We start from the raw sequence: 20,480 nt of genomic DNA on the forward strand, positions 1-20,480 counted from the left end.
TGTTTTGACTGTGGCATTTCTTGAGCACACACACACATTCGAAGGTAATCAAACATGCACACTCACAGTGTTAGTCCTCACATGGCCATTGCTTTTCATCCTGGTTCAGTTGAAGGTGAAAGATGAGGACATGTGTGTTTTTACCATCCTTATCTTATCATGGCTCTGTTTGTTGCCTCGCCACAACTTTACAGCGAGCACCAACACAAAGGAATGTGCCCCTTCCTTCACTTTTTCTTTCTCTTGCTCTCTCTCTCTCTCTCTCTCTTTCTTTCTCTCTCTCTCTCTCTCTCTCCCTGTACAAATAAGAATGTGTTGTTAAACACGCACATGTTCAGCACATGGCTGAGTTAAGATTTGATTAGGTAGGTCTAAGCAAACACTGTTGATGTCTAAACTCACTTTATCACTGTCAGGCTTGGTCTGAAAGGTGAGATTGCAGTTTGGCTTAGCTATTAAATGGCTCCGTTACTTCTGTTGGAACCCATTAACCAATAGGCATTTAACTGGCCTGGAGACCAGGACAGGTCAAAGGTCCTTGACTGGTTTTGCACACAGCTGTCCAGTGAAACCTTGGATTTCTACTGTTGAACATTAAGCAGCTCCACTGGACTCAGAAGGAGTTAAGTGCCTTGCTCATGGGCTTCTTAACAGTTGCAGAAGTTTCTGATTCACAGTTACTGCCCCAAGTTTTCATAGCTAGAGTTGAACAAACGATGTTCAGTTGAAATCCATGTTTCTCTATGCTTTTGTGGCTCCCATCTCATGTATTGAACAGCAACCAGTTAATGAACAACAACCACCTCAGACATCACCTGCTTTGCCTCAAAACACCTCCTTAGCATGCAACTAAATGGTGTCTGATGGGAACTTTGAGTTTTGTTCCTATTGCTTCTGGCAGTTGGAGCAACCCCAAAAACATCATGTCAATAGGTAAGAGTAGGGGATAGGTTTGCTTCCAAGCAGTACAATTTATTTTGACAGTGTGTTATACTTTATTAATTTCCCAAGAGGGGAAATTTATTTTTGATTTGTTTAGCGAGGATGATCAGCCAGCTAACTATCTTGCACAATGATACCATGACAAGTAATGGGGATCGAAAGTGGGCCCTCTGGATGGGACTGTCTCAATAACTACCAGACGATGCTGCTGACATGACTATAAATTGTAGGCATATTACAGGTTTATAGACTCCAGTTAGTTCAATGTATGCTAGCTCAGGTTTGAACTGCTGGGCTGTAGGCAATTAATTTTGTTTTCCTATTTTTGCCTTTAAATAACACGAATACCAGTAATGATAGGATGACTAGGAACAGAGGCACATGCATACATTTCCCCCTTTATTTGCCAATTTTATTTGCTTGCTTTTCACACCTGGCTTTAGCATCGAAGCCACTTGAGTCTTGAGAGTTGACCACACACCCATCTCTTTACCTCCCTCTCCCAGGGGTGCTATTGCTTTGCATTACACTAAATTAGCAAACCAATCAGAACCAGTCGCATGACGTGGCCACAGGGCGACATGTGTTGGCTCCTGTAATGGACATTCCACTTTGTAGCTCATGGTTATTTAGAAAATGGAGAATGACGTTGTTTTCCAGTTAAGAGCTTGTAGCTCTTCGTCTGCCCGTAATCTACCTTAATGTAACACACGAATTAACTGATATTTTTATTGCCATCTTTATTAACAGAGATCTCATTGTGATTTTTTTATACACTGTAATACAGCTTGTTCCACCATGACATTAGCAAAACTAAGGCCCCACCAAAGACCAAGGCCGGGCTAAAGTTGCCCGAGCAACAGCCCATTTGCCCTCTTTAGCTGAGCTGCCCTACTGGAGGAAAAAAAAAACAAAAAGAAAAAGTTTTATTTTTGCTGTTGTGGCTGCATAAATACGAGTAGCCTATATTTTCTAACGTTAGAGCAAATTAAATCGCCATATCATCCAAACCTTTATTACGTTTTGATAGGCATGTGTTTTAACCTGGTTACACATGCCTCCGTGGGACAGTGATGCGACGGCCCTGAGCAGTAAAAAAAAACCCCAAAAAAAACCCCCAAAACGTGACGCAGAGCGATGACCTATGCCCTCTGTCATGTGACACCGTAGCGTCCAAACTTCGTATTGTTGACGTTGTGTGAGGGCGCCAGGTGAGTCTTTTGAAGTTGTGGAAATGATTAACGACGAATGGTTTAACCGGTGGGATTCCCTGTGAATAAAAATCTCCACATACGCTTCCAAACAAGCGCAGCTTGTCACGTTTGCGTCACGTCGCGCAGTATTGCCTTAATATTACGCTATCACATGAACCAATCTTAGCTAGCTGGCTAACATATAGGCAGCAGGCGACATGCCGGATAACTCCTCGTTTACGACCATTACTTTAAGTGTGCGTTCTGTGGCGATACGGGGATCTGATAGTTTTGACTGTTGAATCATGCTAGATTAGATATTGTGCCGGCTGGAATACTTGGAGAAGGTAGGAAAACACACAAAAACTCCTCACAATTTGTCAAACAAGTGATGAATAGGCGTTGTTGTTACAGCCTTGCTAGTATTGGGGCTAATGTGTTGATAACCCCAAATTTCAACAGACGCCTTAAGTTCTTTTTCTCTAAATTGTCTTTGTGACAAGTGCTTTGTTAAAGCGCTATAGAAATGAAATGGAATTGGATTGAGAATAATGATAGCATTTTGCCTGGCACTGTATATTATTGTCTCTGGAAATTTCATAGACAGAAATGTTTATTGTAATCCAGACATTCCGTGGTGTTCATTCATGGAGATATGAGTAGAACCAAATACTTGGTTTTGGATGATAGAGTGAAGTATATGAAATTACTCGGAATTTGCTAAATCTACTTTTCGATTTGTACTGAGTTCAAAGAGTTTGTGTTTGAAGTTGGAATGTTGTGTTTTTCACTTTTTTTTGTTTCAAAAATGTTTCCTCAAAGCTTGAAGGGTTTACATAGCTTCTGCTGTCTATAACAAGCAATTAAATGAAGGACCACTGTGTCATGTTGAAACGATGTGATCACCATCCAGGTACACATCTTTTGCAATCAAACTGATAGATGGCAGTGTTGAGCTCAACACACAAAATCATATTCCTGCTTAAATTAGTTAGCGAGAAACTATATTTGCAATAAAGCATTAACTTATGCTAACAGTGTGCGGTTTTATTAATTTCATTAATCTTTAAAATTCAAAACAATTTACAAATTTAATATTTTTAGTGGTTATTTAAATTACCATATTTTACACAATTCAGATACATGCTAATGGGCGACACCTAAAATCGGGGGGGGGGGTTGCAGTTTTTTCAGGTTAGAGCAACAGCCCCTCAAAATCTCTGTGCATGTCCTTGCCAAAGACTATCTTGCGATTTCCATGGATGCCCAATGAATTAAGACCAAGCTGCGCGGCCAAGGCTCCCATCTTTGCACATTTGCAAACACAGTGATGAGTGTCGTTATCTCTTTTCATGCCATTTTCTTTACCATCAACAGAGGTAGATTATGAATCAAGCTGTAGTCATATCAAGTAAGAGTGCAGACATTGTCCTGTGAAAATCCGTCTGTCAATGTACATCATTCAGTTCTGATGTAACTGAGGATATATTGGCGGGATATATTTGCGCTGGTATAATTTCTGATTCTGTACATCAATAATTACCGTTCCTCTGCATAGCATTGTGCTTTCATCGCCCTACCCTGTATCAGCCGCCAAAGCGGTACTCGGACAAGCTCCCTTTTCTTCTGCCTTCCATCAAGAAAAGGGAGGCCATAGGTGTTCTGCCATGTCATCAATGTGATGAACTCGTAAGACTGGTCTGGCATACAAGGATAACCTGGCCTTGTTTATGCACACACGGGATAAGTTTGCCTTCAGGGCTTTCTGCTAGAAAGGTTCCAGTATAAGAGAAGTGTTCAGTTAAGGTTAGGTTGAGGCTATGTTTAGATTATGTAAGGTAAGGTTAAGTTTAGGCAAGTTCAATGAATTTGGCAGAAAGCCTTGAAAGCCCCTTACGCTTTCTGGCAGAAAGCCCTGAGGGCAAACTTCTCCCGTGTGCGTTTATGCAGGGTAAACTGAAAGCGAGGATAAATCACCTGTTGTATTACTTCAGTGTCAGCCCGTGCTCAGAACACTAGTTGCGCTACACACCCCTTTTAAAAGTGGCCTCGGGCTATAATTCTCAAAATGCTGACAGAATTTTTTATTGTTCTGTTTCTTACTCTTATTCTTACTTTTATGAGTACATCTTTAACCTGTCAGTTACATGGCCAACTTCTGGATCAGGACTCTCCGCTTCGTGAACACGAAAGCTTAAGGATTAGAATCAGAGCCATGTTGCAGATTGTGCAGGCCCGAAGTCGTATTGCGTGTTGTGGTGTTGTGCTGCGTGTTTGGTTGTCTCTACCTTCTTGGAAAAGATGACTCATGCAAAAGACTCTTTCCCTTTACTTTTTTTGAATATGCAAATGACCATTTGAAGGCAGGCAAACGTCCGTCAACACACCCTGGACGGCTGTATGGGTTTCCAGACCTGCTTGACCTATTTCTGCGCGAGGCAAACCAATCTTTATACTTCTGCTTTTCTACATCGGCCGCCCCCGCGCATCCCATTCAGAAGTGTGAAGTTTGGAGAGTAGGCTGTGTGGTATGATAGCAGTAATTAGTCTAAAGATGGAAAGTTCACTTTCACTTTGTCTCTGAACTTAAGGGGGCAATTGGTTTGCAGTGAGTGTATTTCACAGGCTAGTTAAGAACAATATTATATCAAAGCGCCATTCAGCTGCAAATAAACGGGGCCTGCGCGACGGGGATGGTGGTGAGAGTGCCGCTTTTTTGTGCAAGTTGAAAGGCAGTATTCTCTCTTGTATGGGTCTGTTGTATGAGGAGTGGGGTAGCTGAGAGCATCTCCCCTCTTTCGTACCCCCTCATCTGTGGAGCTGGGCTGTGGACTCAGTTTTTTATTAGCCTCTGTGGTCTGATTTGTTTAAGGGGAGGCGAGGTGCCAAGACGTGGTTTGGCTGCTATTCTGCCCCAGTGTGAGTACTGGTTTTGTTGGAGGGGAATGGGCTAAGCAAAACTTAAACAGTGTCACCCAGAGTGCATACGTACACACACACACACACACAGTCAGAGTATGCACACACACACACACACACACACACACACACACACACACACACACACAGTCAGAGTATGCACACAAACTGTCTTTATGGAATTTCTATTGTGCTATTTGTGTATGCTGGCTAACACTGCCTAACACATACAATTTCCTTTATTCACGGCCTTAACCGAAGGGAGTGAAAGAGAGACACACACACAGAACAAAGGACAGAACCGAGGGAGAAAGATGGTTGCGAAACAACATTGCTACATGAGAGCAGATTTGCATGAATGTCATTTGCTTATCTTTCTGTCTTCACTTCGCTCTGCATCACGGGCTGCTGGGAACTTCTGATCGAAGAGTTTTCTCGCAGCCACAAAACGTCTAGGCTCTAAAAGTTGGCTGTGAGTGCTTTTCGAAACAGGGTGCATTCTACAAACCAGTATAGAGAGTGCCTCACCTGTGGCGCTCCAGTCCCAAAACTAACACACTGGTTTAATTGGTCATTTCAGATTAAGCAATGCTTGAAACTGACCTTTTCATATCATTTTTTAAAATTCTCTGAAGTTTAGTTGTGCTTGTTAAGCAAGCGTAGGTGCTATTATGTGAACCATTTAGCGTGTTTCAACAGTGTGTGTAAGAAAAAAAGCGCACACAGCCCACACACTGAGTCCTGTACAGTAAAATCAAAGGCTGTTTCGCTCGTAATTGCAGAATGTGAAGAGATAAACAGAGGCAGTACACATGATGGGAGGCAGACGGTAAAAGGCATCAGCGAGTCGAAACTGCAAACTTAGCGTTATTCCATTGACTAAACTTCTGTATTTTAAGCTCATTCACACTGCTCTTATATTCAAGGCTTTATGCTTCAATGAACAGGGTCACATGCCGCTAAATACCATTTATTCACCTTGTTCTATATGGCTGTGTCAAAGTGAGCACAAAGAGCCGTAACGATCCCACTGAAATCTTTCTTGTCCCAGTTCAGAGCACTTTTTTTCCCCCTTTTCTCTTTTTTAACTCTGGGGTAAAATGTAGTCAGTTCCTCTTTGTCACCGGCGCGCTATAAATTCTTCCTGTTTAAGCAGTCACACTTTCACGCCCTGTTTTTCGCCCCTTTCAATTTGTAGGGAACACTTTGGCTAAAGTTGGGTCTTTGTAAGTTTTGAGTGTCCATACATCACCTAAACTAGGAACTAGACCTCCCCCGCCCTTACACACACACACACACACACACACACACACACCCCACCACTATCAACCCCCACCCCTTCCTGACAGCCCCCATCTGCTCCCAATCATGGGGTGCAGCCAGCGGTCAGGTCACTGACAGTGAATGGCAAACAGGCACACATTAACACACATGTACGCACACATTAACACACATGTACACACACCTTGTGACAGAATATCACACACGTAAGATACACGCTTAAGGCATGAGCTTAGATGTACATGCAAACACACACACTTGCATAGGCACGCTCTGAATACATGCATGAAAATGGCGCTCTGATGCTAGTTCGTTTACACGCGCGCACACATGATAAAAGTAAGCCTATGTGTCTGTGTGTGCACGCACACACTTGCATGCACACATTCAGGCGCAGTGACAGATGAACATGAGATATCCTGGTGATTTGCTTCGCTGATGGTGGGGCGTCATGGAAACGCTCTGCTTTCTCCATAGTTACGCTCTCTTCACCCCCACGGGACCCTCTCTTATGATTGTTCAGACAGAGCACTTGAGCTACCGTAACAACTCACCATGGCCCACACACACACACATGCACACACACATTTTTCCTTATCGAAATCTAAATGGACACAAATTAGCCCATTATGTACTTTTGGGATTGGAGTGGTGATTTGGACTAATGGCTCATACTGTGTCCATACTCCCACTCACTGTCCTACAGTGGACATTGCCAAGACTGTCTAAAAAACAGTTGTTTCGGTTCAGTTGTATGCATCTGAATTTGTCGGTGCACATTAGCGGAGAGACCCTGATGACTCCTGGAGGCACCTACTCCTCGTCCACAGTCGAAGCCAATAGCTTAGCCTGCTTATGAAACCGGCATTGCTCAAAGCTTTTTCGATTGAGCCGTGTCTGCACTCAAATATGCCTCTCAATTTTTGAATATTTGGCTTCCTGTGAAACTTGTGTCTCAACATCCCTTCTGCGTGTGTGTACGTGTGGTTCTGCGAATCGATGCAAATACGTAGGTAGTACAAACGGCTTGCTCTGTATGTGGGCACTCTTAATAAAAGAAAAAAGCGGATAGTGAGGTATGGTTCCTCTCCAACCAGAGCAGCCTCCCTCATATTTGCTACTGTTCATTAAGCTGTTAATGCTGTTTCCTGTGCACTCTTCAGGACGCTGATTAATTATGCTGCCTGTTATTTATTAAAATCTCCATAATGAATATGCAGTGTTGAGCACAATTACTTATTATCTCTTTGTCTGTGTCTCTGTGTGTCTCTGTGTGTGTGTGTACACGGATGTGCATGTGTGTGTTCTCTGCAGACTCCATAGACCAGCCTGGATAGGACCACACCTCAGGAGGGAGGTGGGATCAGAGCGTCCGTCATCTTAGCGCCATCATCATCATAAGGTGGGCTGCATCCCATACAGTTGGCATGGTAACGGCTGCAACCCCTGCTGGGTTTAGGTTGACTTTGTTTGCCAGAGACAGTTACTTGTTGTTGCCACATTGTTGCAACATCCTGACCTACCAGAATATAGAAACACGGTGAACGGTCGAACTGTTTTTTGAAAAGCAAATTTGGGTCGGCTATCCCCCCCCCCCCCCCATTTTTTTTCCTTTATCTATGAGGTGAGCTCCAGTGCTGTACTTTGATAAGCTCTCTACCCAGAGAGGAGGCGGTGGTTTTGAGAGAGAGCAGCCGCAAGACTAGTGTTACCAGTAACCAAAAAAGCAAAATGGGGAGGGGGAAGATTACAGAATAAAGAGAGAAAGATGAAGAAGAGTAAGAGTAGGAAGATAGGGGGAGTGGATTGCTGGCGGGGGGAGACGAGAGGAGGAGGAATCAAATTATTCGTTTTTCTCCACCTGCAGTGTCGAGAGAAACAAAGCACTCATCTTTTGCACTGTCTGCAGGTGACATGCGTTACACATACGTGTCATCTGGACACACACGTGTTTGTATCCAGTGTCCAGACATGTCCAGACTGCACTCACCGCTGCTGAGCACACTCACCAACGGGCTTTTGCAGACCTGCTGCACAGATAACCAGGCAGCGGTGATTATGTGCAGAATGAGGTTCGTAGGCAGCAAGCGAAGGGAGACAGCAGAGCTCGCTCCAGGCAGAGGACGAGGTATTAGTTAAGAATATAGGAGAGGATTGGGAGCGGAGGAAGGGAGGGTGACTAAGATGAAGCACAGGTGACACAGGGATTCTGCCGCATCCTGTCATGCTAACTTAGACCGGCAGAACCACATTCACTCAGCATGCCCATAAAATGCCAATCCACCTGACTTCACGTGCACGCCTAAAGCCCGGGAACGACTACATGACTGAAAAGTCTAGGCACTGCACAACTTCACCAGTGAAATTTGCAGATTTCCAGTCTTAGTAGTCTTAGAGATGCACAAGCTTAATATATTTATTGTTGTTGACCAGCTCCCATTGCACAAACATGTTAAGACATGCCCCGATTTGAGTCATAAAAATCAAAAATGTTTGGTATAATTCAGACATATCTGACTGGTCTGACACTTGATTGGGAGGAGAGCTATTTGAATGTTAAACACCCGTACACTTCAAGGCCTGCTGTCCGTCGTGACCGGCCCTGTTTTGCACAGAGCGGTCCAGACTCTCTATGATCTTGTAAATCAGTCGTCATGGCCAAATCGGGGTTATAATCGAGCTTTTCATCGCGCAATGTGTTCTCGGTTTAACAGGGAGCCACTTTCCTCCTTTGTCCCGCATAAATGAGCGAGAGGCATTCTCCCTGACCTGGTTTGAGAGCCGTGCGAAGAACAGGAGAGAAACCATGGCTGCTGCTACAGCGCCGTCATGTCACTGGTGTGAGTTTAACATGACTGGACCTCGGCTGTGTGCCTCTGTTTTGTCAACAGAGATTACGAAAGACCAGCTGGCTGGCAGGCCAGCGAGGCGACGGCGAGGCTGTCCACATTGCCTTGCCTCAGCCAGCGTGCCTGCCTGCCTCACTATAGCTCTTTCACCATCTCGCCCTCTCTCTCTCTCTCTCTCTCTCTCTCTCTCTCTCTCTCTCTCTCTCTCTCTCTCTCTCTCTCTCTCTCTTTCTCTCTGTCTCTTTCTTTCTCTCTTGCGCGCACTCTCTCTGTCTCTCTCTCGCTCTGTCTGTCTGTCTCTCTTTCTATCTCCGTCTCTCTCTCTTTCTGTCTCTCTCTCTCTCTCTCTCTATTCGATCCCTGTTCTCGCCACAAAAACCAACACCCCGCCCCCACGGTCACAGCCAAAAAAAGGAATGAAAAGAAACACTTATCACACACACAGGAAGTTAGATGCCAGCATTGTTTCACTTGTGTCGTCTCCCTGTCTGACAGCGTTAGAGAGAGAGAGAGAGAGAGAGAGAGAGAGAGAGAGAGAGAGAGAGAAGAGAGAGAGAGAGAGAGAGAGAGAGAGAGAGAGAGAGAGAGAGAGAGAGAGAGAGAGAGAGAGAGAGAGAGAGAGAGAGAGAGAGAGAGAGAGAGAGAGAGAGAGAGAGAGAGAGAGAGAGCGAGCGCGCGCGCGAGGCAAACACCACTTTAGATTAGCATGCCTGGTCAAACACTAGTTTATTCAGACAGCTCCCCTTTCATTTCGGGTGTTAAAATAGACTTGCACGACCCCAAAACGAATTGAAGTGTTTGCCCTGTGACTCTGTGAATGTAAAAGTACTGCCTTTTTTTTTCTCTTTTTTTTACAGTCTAAGCTTTATATGATGAGACCCTCCATTTGCCTGCTCTGGCCATGAGGCAGCATTTCATGTATAGATGTCCAGTGAGGTATCTCTGGACAAGTCACATAATGTTTTGACATGAGCGAAGCTGTCTGTTTACAGACAACTTGGTTACGGACGGAGTTAAACTTAGATTTCACTCAACTCTACATCAAGTTGTTTGTCCTCTCTCTCTCTCTCTCTCTCTCTCTCTCTCTCTCTCTCTCTCTCTCTCTCTCTCTCTCGCTCACTCTCTGTCTCTTTCTGTGCATTTTGTCTCCACCCAGTCGCTCTTTCTCTCTCTCTCGCTCTCTTTTACACACACTTGTTTGTTGCGTTGTGGTTTTTCCTGTGAATCATTCCGTTGTGGGAGGTCTCTCATTTCTCTCTTTTTTTTTTGTTTCTGTGGCTCCCTTTCCAAACCTAATTTGTTGCTCTTAGTTTAGTGCTGCAGCTCATTCCTCATCCTCTCCAGTTTCTGGTGTTCGTCTCATTTGTATCGCTCAAACACCACTCATCATATTGTTGTTCGCAGCCTCTCAGAAAACCTGAAAATTACTGGGTGATGTGGAGGGCTGCACACAAAAAAAAAAACAACAAAAAAACCCCCCACACACTCTCACACGTCACTTGTGACTCTGTTTTGACAGGATGAAAAACACAAAAAATAAATAAAATTTGCCAGTCGGTACAAAGTCCTCGTTGCGAGGTACACCGTGCGGTGGGTAAATACTCGCCGTGTACTTCACAACGGCATCAAAACGGTTCAGTTTTAGGTTGCACTCACAAGCTGCATTCATTAATTATTATGTTCTTTTTTCTTTTTTTTTTCGTTATTCATTTTCCCTTGAAGGTTCATTTCTCCCCGGTCACCCTTCTATAGCCCTCTCAGTCTCTCCATCTTTTCTTTTACTGTCAGCTCATACTGCCGTCTGCTCGCCACCCCATACCTCATTTGTTTGTCTGTCTTCCTCTGTGCCTCTGTATTTATTCCCAACCTCCGTGTGTGTGTGTGTGTGTGTGTGTGTTTTTTTTTTTTTGTTCATCACATCCCCCTCCTTCATGGCTTCTCGCTTTTCCTCCACCCTGATTCCCCACCCCTCCTCCCGAGTGTGGTCATGCTTGTAAACAGCTGCCTAATGGGTTCCAAACACACAAACACCATCGGTCGCGAGAGAGGAGAAGATCATTGGGGCCCCTCATCTTTTGCCCTAAATCATTCATGCTCGTTTTCTCGGCAAACACACAGTTCAGTTAATAAGCTTCTCTGTACCTGCGGGAGAACGCCACGCTGCGCCGGCCAAGGATACACTTCTTTATCCACTCGTCTTTTTCTTTTTCCCCCTCTCTTTCTGCCCCCCCCCCCCCAAGTACAACGAGCCATGGTATGCAGCTAAAAAAGCCCTGGGAAATACATGGTATGTCATTGTACACGGAGAGGTGTATTGTATTGTACATCGTGCCTCACGCCCTGTTTATCTTACATAGGATGTGACATTGTCCAACAGCATCCATGTCAGACCAACTTTCAAGAAGGGCTCTGCTATTATATAACTAGGTCACTTTAAACTTCAGTGTCACACTAACATGGTAAACAGACTGAACTGGTTGTGGCTAACATACCTTTGAGCAGATGCAAAATGGTGCCCGTTGATAGTTTGTTTTTAGTTGAAGGTGGGGTTTTCCACAAAAATCTACCTGATTAGATGGCATCTCTAAAGATCGGATTTGGATTTTGGGAAAGACATAAAAAGTAGGATGCCCTCCCCAACAATAACTTTTCATCATTTCCCTTTCTTTTAGCCATCTAGCATCATTTATACACTGTAATAGGTTGCCTTACTTTTTGAAGTTAAACCAGCAGATTATTTTTTGCAGCGTAGGGCTGGGACCTCCCGATATTATGACATTTTAGTGCCAATTCAGTGCATATTAAAAATACTCCAGATATCATGATATTATAAATATTTCAATTCAGTGCATCTCTTTTTTTCAAGGCTCATACCTTTTATTTACTGTAAAATGTGCAAAAAGCTGGAGAAAATATACCACAAAATGCATTTATTTTGACCCATGTGTTAGAAAAGCTCGAGATATGAGTATGCTTCCCTGAGTAAATATTCAAACAATTCAAATTCAAACATTCAAAGATGTGGAAATCATTGCAGAAAACTTCCGTTCATTGTGCTTCAGCCATGTGATTGAAGGGGAATGCTGTAATGCTGCGATGTTACAGCTTGGGGGTGTCTGGGTAGCGTAGCGGTCTATTCCGTTGCCAACCAACACGGGGATCGCCGGTTTGAATCTCCGTGTTACCGCCAGCTTGTTCGGGTGTCCCTACAGACCCAGTTGGCCATGTCTGCGGGTGGGAAGCCGGATGTGGGTATGTGTCCTGATTGCTACACTAGTGCCTCCTCTGGTCAGTTGAACAGGTGCCTCACCCGTTCGGGGGGGATGGGGAACTGGGGGGAATAGCGTGATCCTCCCATGCGCTACGTCCCCCTGGTGAAAGTCCTCACTGTCAGGTGAAAAGAAGCGACTGGCAACTCCACATGTATCGGAGGAGGCATGTGGTAATCTGCAGCCCTCCCCGGATTGGCAGAGGGGCTGGAGCAGTGACCGGGATGGTTCGGAAGAGTGGGGTAATTGGCCGGGTACAGTTGACAAATAGGGAGAAAAATGAGGACCCCCCCCAAAAAATCGTCACAGCTTAGTATCGCAATTTTGCACTGAATCATTTTTTACTTCTCCTATCTATCTATCTATCTATCTATCTATCTATCTATCTATCTATCTATCTATCTATCTATCTATCTATCTATCTATCTATCTATCTATCTATCTATCTATCTATCTATCTATCTATCTATCTATCATGCAGTGTCAATCATTATGCAGGAAACGGTGCTCTGCATAGATGTGATCAGCGCCGCCGGTGGATGGCAGGATTATGGAGCGTAGCTTGAAGCGAGTCATTCCCAAAGCAGTGTTAGTCTCAGTGATAATCCTCTCACACCGGCACATTGACCCCAGGTTGACCGGCAGTGTGAAAGGGTCAGCCGCAGGAAGCCCACCCCCACAAAACCACTCGCTCAAGATCAGGGTTGAGACCCGGGTCACTCTCTGCTCCACTTGGAGGTTCAGGCAGCACTTAACCTGTGTCCGTGCCCTGCACCTCTTTGGTTACTTTTGCTGTCACGAGTGTGAAGTAATAGGCTTTTTCTATTTATTCATTTTTTTAAGGCTGGTGTTCAAGGTTGATACTTGAGCAGTGACCACGGGGAAGTCATCTGTTATGAGTTCCATGACTTCCATGATGCTTTCGTGCTGCAAGAACATGAAAAAAATCAACCTTGTGATTTCTCCATGTATCATGTTGACTTCCACACTAAACATGGTCACGTCTGTTTCGTGATTATATTATAGGGTATTATAAGGTAAGAAAACAAGCGGGAATAATAAATTACACTTGCCAGTGCCATTCGGTCATAGGTGTGGTGTAAATGGTGATGAGGTCAGATGTTTTTCCTTGATACAAGGTTCGCTGTGAACGGCCTCCTACTGTAATATTGCCCAGTCACGTGCGGTAAAATGACATGCAAAACACAGAACAAGTTAGACGCTCTGAACTATTTGATCCCACGTGGTTTTACTGTACCTATGGGTCTTCACTGTGGCCACGTGAAGCCCTTTAAGATGGTAACTTTGATTGAGGGCTTTAAGAATAACTTGACTTGACATCTACCCTGTAAACATGTAGACTGGAATCAGTGACAGCCACATGACAGATGAACGTGCCACCTGTCTGGGAGTTTAACTTCAGGTGTGTGTATATGTGTGTGTGTGTGTGTGTGTGTGCTTGTGTACATGTAGGTATATGTCATTAAAAGAACAGAAGACCCTCCCATGATAGCCTGGTTAGCCGGGAGCCATATTCCCGGTTCTGCTCATGATTCGTTTCAGTGTCCCAGCAATGAGCAGCTGAGTAACCAGTCTGATAAACTACCTCCCACTACCAGCTCTGATTAATGCCTTCCAGTCTTCATCAATTATATGTCCCCAGCCTTTAATGAACATGCGGCATCCAAGTAACAAGTGTAGGGCTAAGAGACTATAGGAGCTGGGACACAAAGTGAAGAGGCTGTATGGCCGGGGGAATAGGCTGGTCTCTTTTCTTTCTCTCAGCCCCGGTGGGTTGTAATCTTTCCCCCATGCCAGTCTCTCTAATTTTCCCTATTTGCTCTTGTTCTGACGCGATATTGTCTCTTCCTCTCCAGTTTTTCCAGTGCCCTCGCCTCCCACCTCATCGTCCACATCCCGCTCCCTTCTCCCACTCTTGGATTCTCATCTTCACACTCATCTCTCCAGCTCTCTCCTCTCTCTCTCTCTCTCTCTCTCTCTCTCTCTCTCTCTCTCTCTCTCTCTCTCTCTCTCTCTATCTCTCTCATCACTCTCATCACTTCACAGTGGCTCCACCTTCCAATTTACAGGACTTGAAGGATCTACTGCTAATATTTTTGTGTCAGATACTACAGAACACCTTCAACCAATTACAAAAACAATGCCCATGACCAACATAGAAGAACAATGAGTTAAAAAAAATAAATCTGGTGAAATGGCAAGAATCAATCATCAACATCAAAAACAACAACAATAAGAACAGATGAACAATCTTAAAACAAGTGGTTTGAAGTTCTATGTGTGTGTGTGTGTGTGCATGTGTGTGTGTATATGTGAAGCATTATGAAGATCAAGAATAGATACATAAATACAAAACAATGTTGGTTTATTTGGTTTTAATGCGGGCAGGGGTCTCACCCACTCTCTCTTGCTCTCTTTTTCTCTCGTACTTACTCTCTCACTCACTCAACCCCCATCCCCCTCCCACATTCCCTCTTCACCCCCCCCCCCCTTCCTGCCAGTACACTACTACTATATTATACCCAGCTCAGCCCTGGTACCTCTCTGCCACCAAGCCCCACTGCCTGTGGCGTGTAATTGACTTTCTCCCTGTGCTGGAAAAGCGGGCGGCCCGCGCCAGACTGGAGGTGACCCATTTCCCTGGGGCATTCAGCAGCCTCCTAATCAACCATTCTCCGGGGCCGCCTCATTCACTCCGCAATTAGAGCACTCCCCTTTGAGGACTGCATCAATAGGCTGGCTGGCTGGTTGGCTGTCTCGATGGATGGCTAGATGGATGGATGGATGGATAGATAGATGGATAGATGGCAGGCAGACAGTTGGGCAGGTGAGCGGGTGTTCTTATTTTCATTGAAGAGCAAAAGACACTATCGCTCAAACGCCTCTCTGTAGCTGCCTTTAAGTTTTCCAGAACCCTCCGCGACTCATCCCACCTCTACTCACCCATCCCCACTTCCCTCCTCCCCCTTCCCTCCCTTGCGGCAGGCTTCCTCAGACAACAGGGAGCCAGAGTTTGTGTTAAAATGATGGGTTTCGTGTTTAAGAGACAGACAGTGAGGTAAACAGACAGATGTGCAACGAGGCAGACAAGAGAAATAGACATGAAGACAGACAGACAGATGGACAGACAGACGGCCAGACAGACGGCCAGACGGGGTTGCAGGCAGGTAGGTGAGCAGACAAAGGGAGAGAGACAAACAGAGAGACAGGAAGGAGGCGCCCGAGGGAGAGATTAAGAGGGCGATTTAAAAGAAGAGTGTGAGGAGGAGAAATAGTGTTTTCTTCAGAGCAACGCGGTGCGATATTCATGAGTATTCCCCATTGTTGTCTTGGGCTGAATACACTTGTGGCTAGTCCGGTCTTCAAGCCACGCATGAAAGTGAACCTCGTATTGATTCTGGCTCACTAAGAAGGTGTATTCACCGCTTCTCCCGTTCACGTCGCTTCCAGTGGATATGAGCATGCGAGTGCATACTTGAGGGTTAAACAAAGTGATAAAATGAGTGCTCCGTATTATGGAACATAGTATTAAAATGATAGTTATAGTGAATTTTACACCCCCCCCCCCACACACACACACACACACACACACACAGATGAGCCAAAACATTATGACCACTCACAGGTGAACTGAATAACGTTGAACAAATAATCGTCTCCAAAAATGGGTACGCGTCAAGGTCTGGGTAGATGATATAGTAAGCAAACAATCAGTTCTCGTAGTCAACGTGTTTGTTGGATGCAGGAGTAAGGACCTGAGCAACTTTGACAAGGGCCAAAATGTTATGGCCGGACAACTGGGTCGGAGCATCGCTGAGACAACAAGGCTTGTGAGGTGCTCCCAGTCAGCAAGTGGTGAGTACCTACTAACAGTGGTCCTAGGAGGGACAAAACACAGGATGGTGGGTGCCCAAGGCTTATCGATGCACGAGAGCAATGAAAACTATCCCGTCTGCTCCGAACCAACAGCAGGTCTACTCCAGCACAAGTCACAGAACATTTTAATGATGGTTATGGGAGGAATGTGTCACAACACACAACGCGTCGCACCCATACTGTGTAATGGGGCTGCGTAGCTACAGACCAGTCAGAGTGCCCATGATGACCCCTGTCCACTGTCAAAAGCGCCTACAAAGGGGCATCCAGGTAGCGTTAGCGGTCTATTCCGTTGCCTACCAACATGGGGATCGCTGGTTCAAATCCCCGTATTACTTCGGGCTTGGTTAGGCGTCCCTACAGATACATTTAGCCGTCTCTGCAGGTAGGAAGCTGGATGTGGGTATGTGTCTTGGTCGCCGCACTGGCGCCTCCTCTGGTCAGTCGAGGCGCCTGTTGGGGGGGGGGGGACTGGGGGGAATAGCGTGATCCTTCCACACGCTACATCCCGCTGGCGAAACTCTTCACTGTCAGGTGAAAAGAAACAGCTGGCGACTCCACATGTATCGGAGGAGGGTAGTCTGCAGCCCTCCCCGGATTGGCAGAGGGGGTGGAGCAGAGACCTGGACGTCTTGGAAGGGTGGGGTAATTGGCTGGATACAGTTGGAGAGAAAAAAAGGGGGGGCGCTTACAAAGATCACACGAACGTCAGAACTGGACGTTGGAGCGGTGGAAGAAGGTTGCCTAGGCCGATGAGACCTGTTTTCTTTTAGATCACTTGGATGGCCGTGTACATGTGTGCTGTATACCTGGGGAAGTGATGGCACCAGGATGCACTGTGGGAAGACAAGAAGCCAGTGGAAGGAGTGTGATGCTCTGGGCAATGTTCTGCTGGGAAACCTTGGGTTCGGCCATTCATGTGGATGTCAATTTGACACATGCCCCCTACCTAAACATCGTTGCAGACCAGGTACACCCCTTCCTGGCAATGGTATTCCCTGATAGCAGTGGCCTCTCTCAGCAGTATAATGCACCCTGCCACACTGCACATATTATTCGGGAATGGTTTGAGGAACATGATGAAGGGTTCAAGGTGTTGCCCTGGCCTTCGAATTCTCCAGATCTCAATCTGATTTTCCATCTGTGGGATATGCTGGACCAACAAGTCCAATTCACAGTGGCTTCACCTTCCAATTTACAGGACTTGAAGGATCTACTGCTAATATTTTTGTGTCAGATACTACAGAACACCTTCAGGGGTCTTGTAGAGTCCATGCCTCGGTGTGTTGCCGATGTTTTGGCAGCACACAGAGGACCAACAGCATATTAGGCAGATGGTCATAATGTTTTGGCTCATCAGTACATATATCATGTGTCTGCTTACAAAAATACCATGTCTAAGAATCCAGCTAAGGTTCACCACGTTGAACTGTTTGACAATGTAAAGATATAAAGAACAACAAACCAATAACAACAAACCAAAGCTAGACTCCGAATAATGCTCCGTCACATATTTCAGACCTCATTCTGTGAGAAATGTTAGGCGACAGCTTCTCGTTAACTGTAATTCAGACACCAAAATAGGGTATCGCAATACACCAATATCCAAATTTCATCCCGATACAACACCACTGAAAGAAAATAAATGATAACAATGAATTTATTAGCCCCCTATCCTAGATCAAATAATTCACAGCTCATTTTGATCAGCAGGTGATTCTAGGTGACTAAATAACGGGCCAGCATCTTTCCCCCCGTCACTGGTCTGATGGGCAATGCAGGAGAGGCAGTGCTCTGGTTGGAGGATAACCATGTAATCAATGGAATAGAAAAGCTGTTCTAGCTGTGAAGGTTAAGTGGGGTACTAGAGTCATGAGCCCTCTCCGTGTGCCATGCATACATACATTCAGATCACACCAGACCGTCTCCTCTCGTACCGCCACACATCGCTTCCTCCCTCTGCCTCCTCCCTCTCCCCCTTCACCTGTCCCCCCTCCCTCCGTGTCTACCTTTCACATGCCTTTATCTCTCCTTTCTCCACTCCCTCCACAGCCTCCCTCTCCCACCCCATTTCTCTGCTCTGATTCCCTCACATATTTTTCTTCCTCTCCCATCAACGCCAGGTCTCTGCTTGCTGCGTTTCCCTCGCTTTCTCTGTGTCCCTCTTGCCTTAGTCGCTGTCTCTCGCCCTCTTCGTTCCCCCCCCCCTCTCTGTCACTCTTATCATCCCCCCCCCCCATTCAGTCTCTCTCCTACCTTTCCTCAGTGTCAAGTGCTGTCACTGTGGCAAAGAAAGTGACCAATCAGAGTGCACATTACAGCATTACCTCTCCCTCCCATCCTCATCTGTTCCTTCTCTTCTCCTCTTCGCTTCTCTTCTCTTCTCTCCATCACCCTTATCAGCCTACTTCCTGTAGACAGAATGTGATGCATTGTGGGAGACAGACGGCTGTCTAACAGGGTTAACCGTGCAGCATGGCTTACACTCAGACACTGCTAATCCTGGACTGTGTGTGTGCGTGTGTGTGTTTGTGTGCATGTGTGTGCGTGCACGTGTGTGCGTATGTATGTGTCTTTGTATTGAGTTGTTCGTGTGTTCACACGTGCATACAGGTTGTTGTTTGTGTTGTGTTAGTGTTTTTTGTGTATGTATACCATGAGCTGAAGAACTCATACATGCACAAATGTGCACACATACACGCACACACACACTCCGTTTTCGCAGAGCAGGAGGCAGACGAGACATGTTTAGGTTTTCAATCCCTGCCAAGCGAATGTGATTTGCATGATATAAGCTTATAATACCCTGGTGTGTAACGTTTTGAAGTGTATCCAGATCTACCACATAGCTTTTCTAGCACTATTACATGACTGAGTTTATATGAAACCATTCCCACTTCTAGTACCTTCTGGATTTTCACACTCTGTCCCTTGACTGTACAGCCTCTATGTGCCCGAATTAACAACTTATTTCCTCCTATGTGCCCCTTGCTTCCCAGGTGCTGATATGTGTACACGATGAGTGGACTGGGGGAGAACTCCATGGAGCCTCTGTGTTCAGAAAACCGAAAGCGCAAGCTCTCCACTTGTGACACGCCCACTCTGGGGTGAGTCTCAATGACCCGCTGGGCTAGCTTCTCGTGGGTCAGCAAATTTAAAAAAAATTTTTTTTCTTGATCTGGGGCCACCCGGTTCCTACTTTGGTTCATAACAAGCGACTGCTGAGAGCGTTTGCCTTAAACCGATTATGCCAAATGTGGAGATGCTGTAACAATGACCATCATTTATACCACTCACACATCACCCCCTGCAGGTGTGAGAGGAGGCGGCGGGAGCAGGAGAGCAAGTATATTGAGGAGCTGGCTGAGCTGATCTCGGCCAACCTCAGTGACATCGACAGCTTCAACGTCAAGCCAGACAAATGTGCCATCCTCAAAGAGACAGTGCGCCAGATCCGCCAGATCAAAGAGCAGGGTGAGTCCAGGACAACGTGCCCTTGAGCCGGTGGCTATCGTACGATGCTGTTATCCGAGCACCAGAGTCGCAACCAGAGTCAACTGTGGATGGTCTGGTGTGAGGTGATTGTGGAGGACGGTGAGGAAAGAGTTTGGAGAGAGACAGGGAGGAAGAGAAAGAGAGTAGAGAGGGTGTGTGGGTGTGTGTGTGTGTGGGGGGGCAGCAGCTGGCTGTTAGCGCTATGCAGAGCCTAACCTTGCACACACATGTGCCTCCTCTCAGAGCCCAGGTGCAAGGACGAATCAGTCATTCATCTCCCACCAATTTCACAGCTTCAACTGTTTATGTTTGGGAGAAAACATTGGCAATGGTTTGTGAACCTGTCATTGGTGTAAGTGTGTGTGTGTGTGTGTGTGTGTGTGTGTGTGTGTGTGTATGTGTGAAATAGTGGATGTTCATGTGCGTGAATATGCACGGCATGTCCATGCACAGCTGTGTGCTGGCCTCGCTATGGGGCTGTTTAATTGAAGCTTGCAGGTGATCACTTGCCCATCCATTCTGCTGAACTGCCATATTATTAGCTTTGTTACAGCTGCTGTTGTGATAATTCTCTTTCCTTTGTGGAGTATTCATTTTCACAGCTAACTGCATTGTCTTAAATTGAAAAATGGCAA

At 45.7% G+C, this 20,480-nt stretch overlaps 1 protein-coding gene across 1 annotated transcript in view; it reads left to right on the plus strand.

Moving 5' to 3' along the window:
* Window positions 1-20,480, plus strand: part of LOC130129017 (nuclear receptor coactivator 3-like) — a 63,082-nt gene that overhangs the window by 26,748 nt on the left and 15,854 nt on the right. The window contains 3 exon segments of the mRNA XM_056298815.1: window positions 7,650-7,737; window positions 19,350-19,457; window positions 19,664-19,840. Coding sequence (XP_056154790.1) covers window positions 19,369-19,457; window positions 19,664-19,840 — 266 coding nt within the window. The 5' untranslated portion in view covers window positions 7,650-7,737; window positions 19,350-19,368.

The sequence above is a fragment of the Lampris incognitus genome, chromosome 2 (genome assembly GCF_029633865.1).
Source record: "Lampris incognitus isolate fLamInc1 chromosome 2, fLamInc1.hap2, whole genome shotgun sequence".
NCBI lineage: Eukaryota > Metazoa > Chordata > Actinopteri > Lampriformes > Lampridae > Lampris > Lampris incognitus.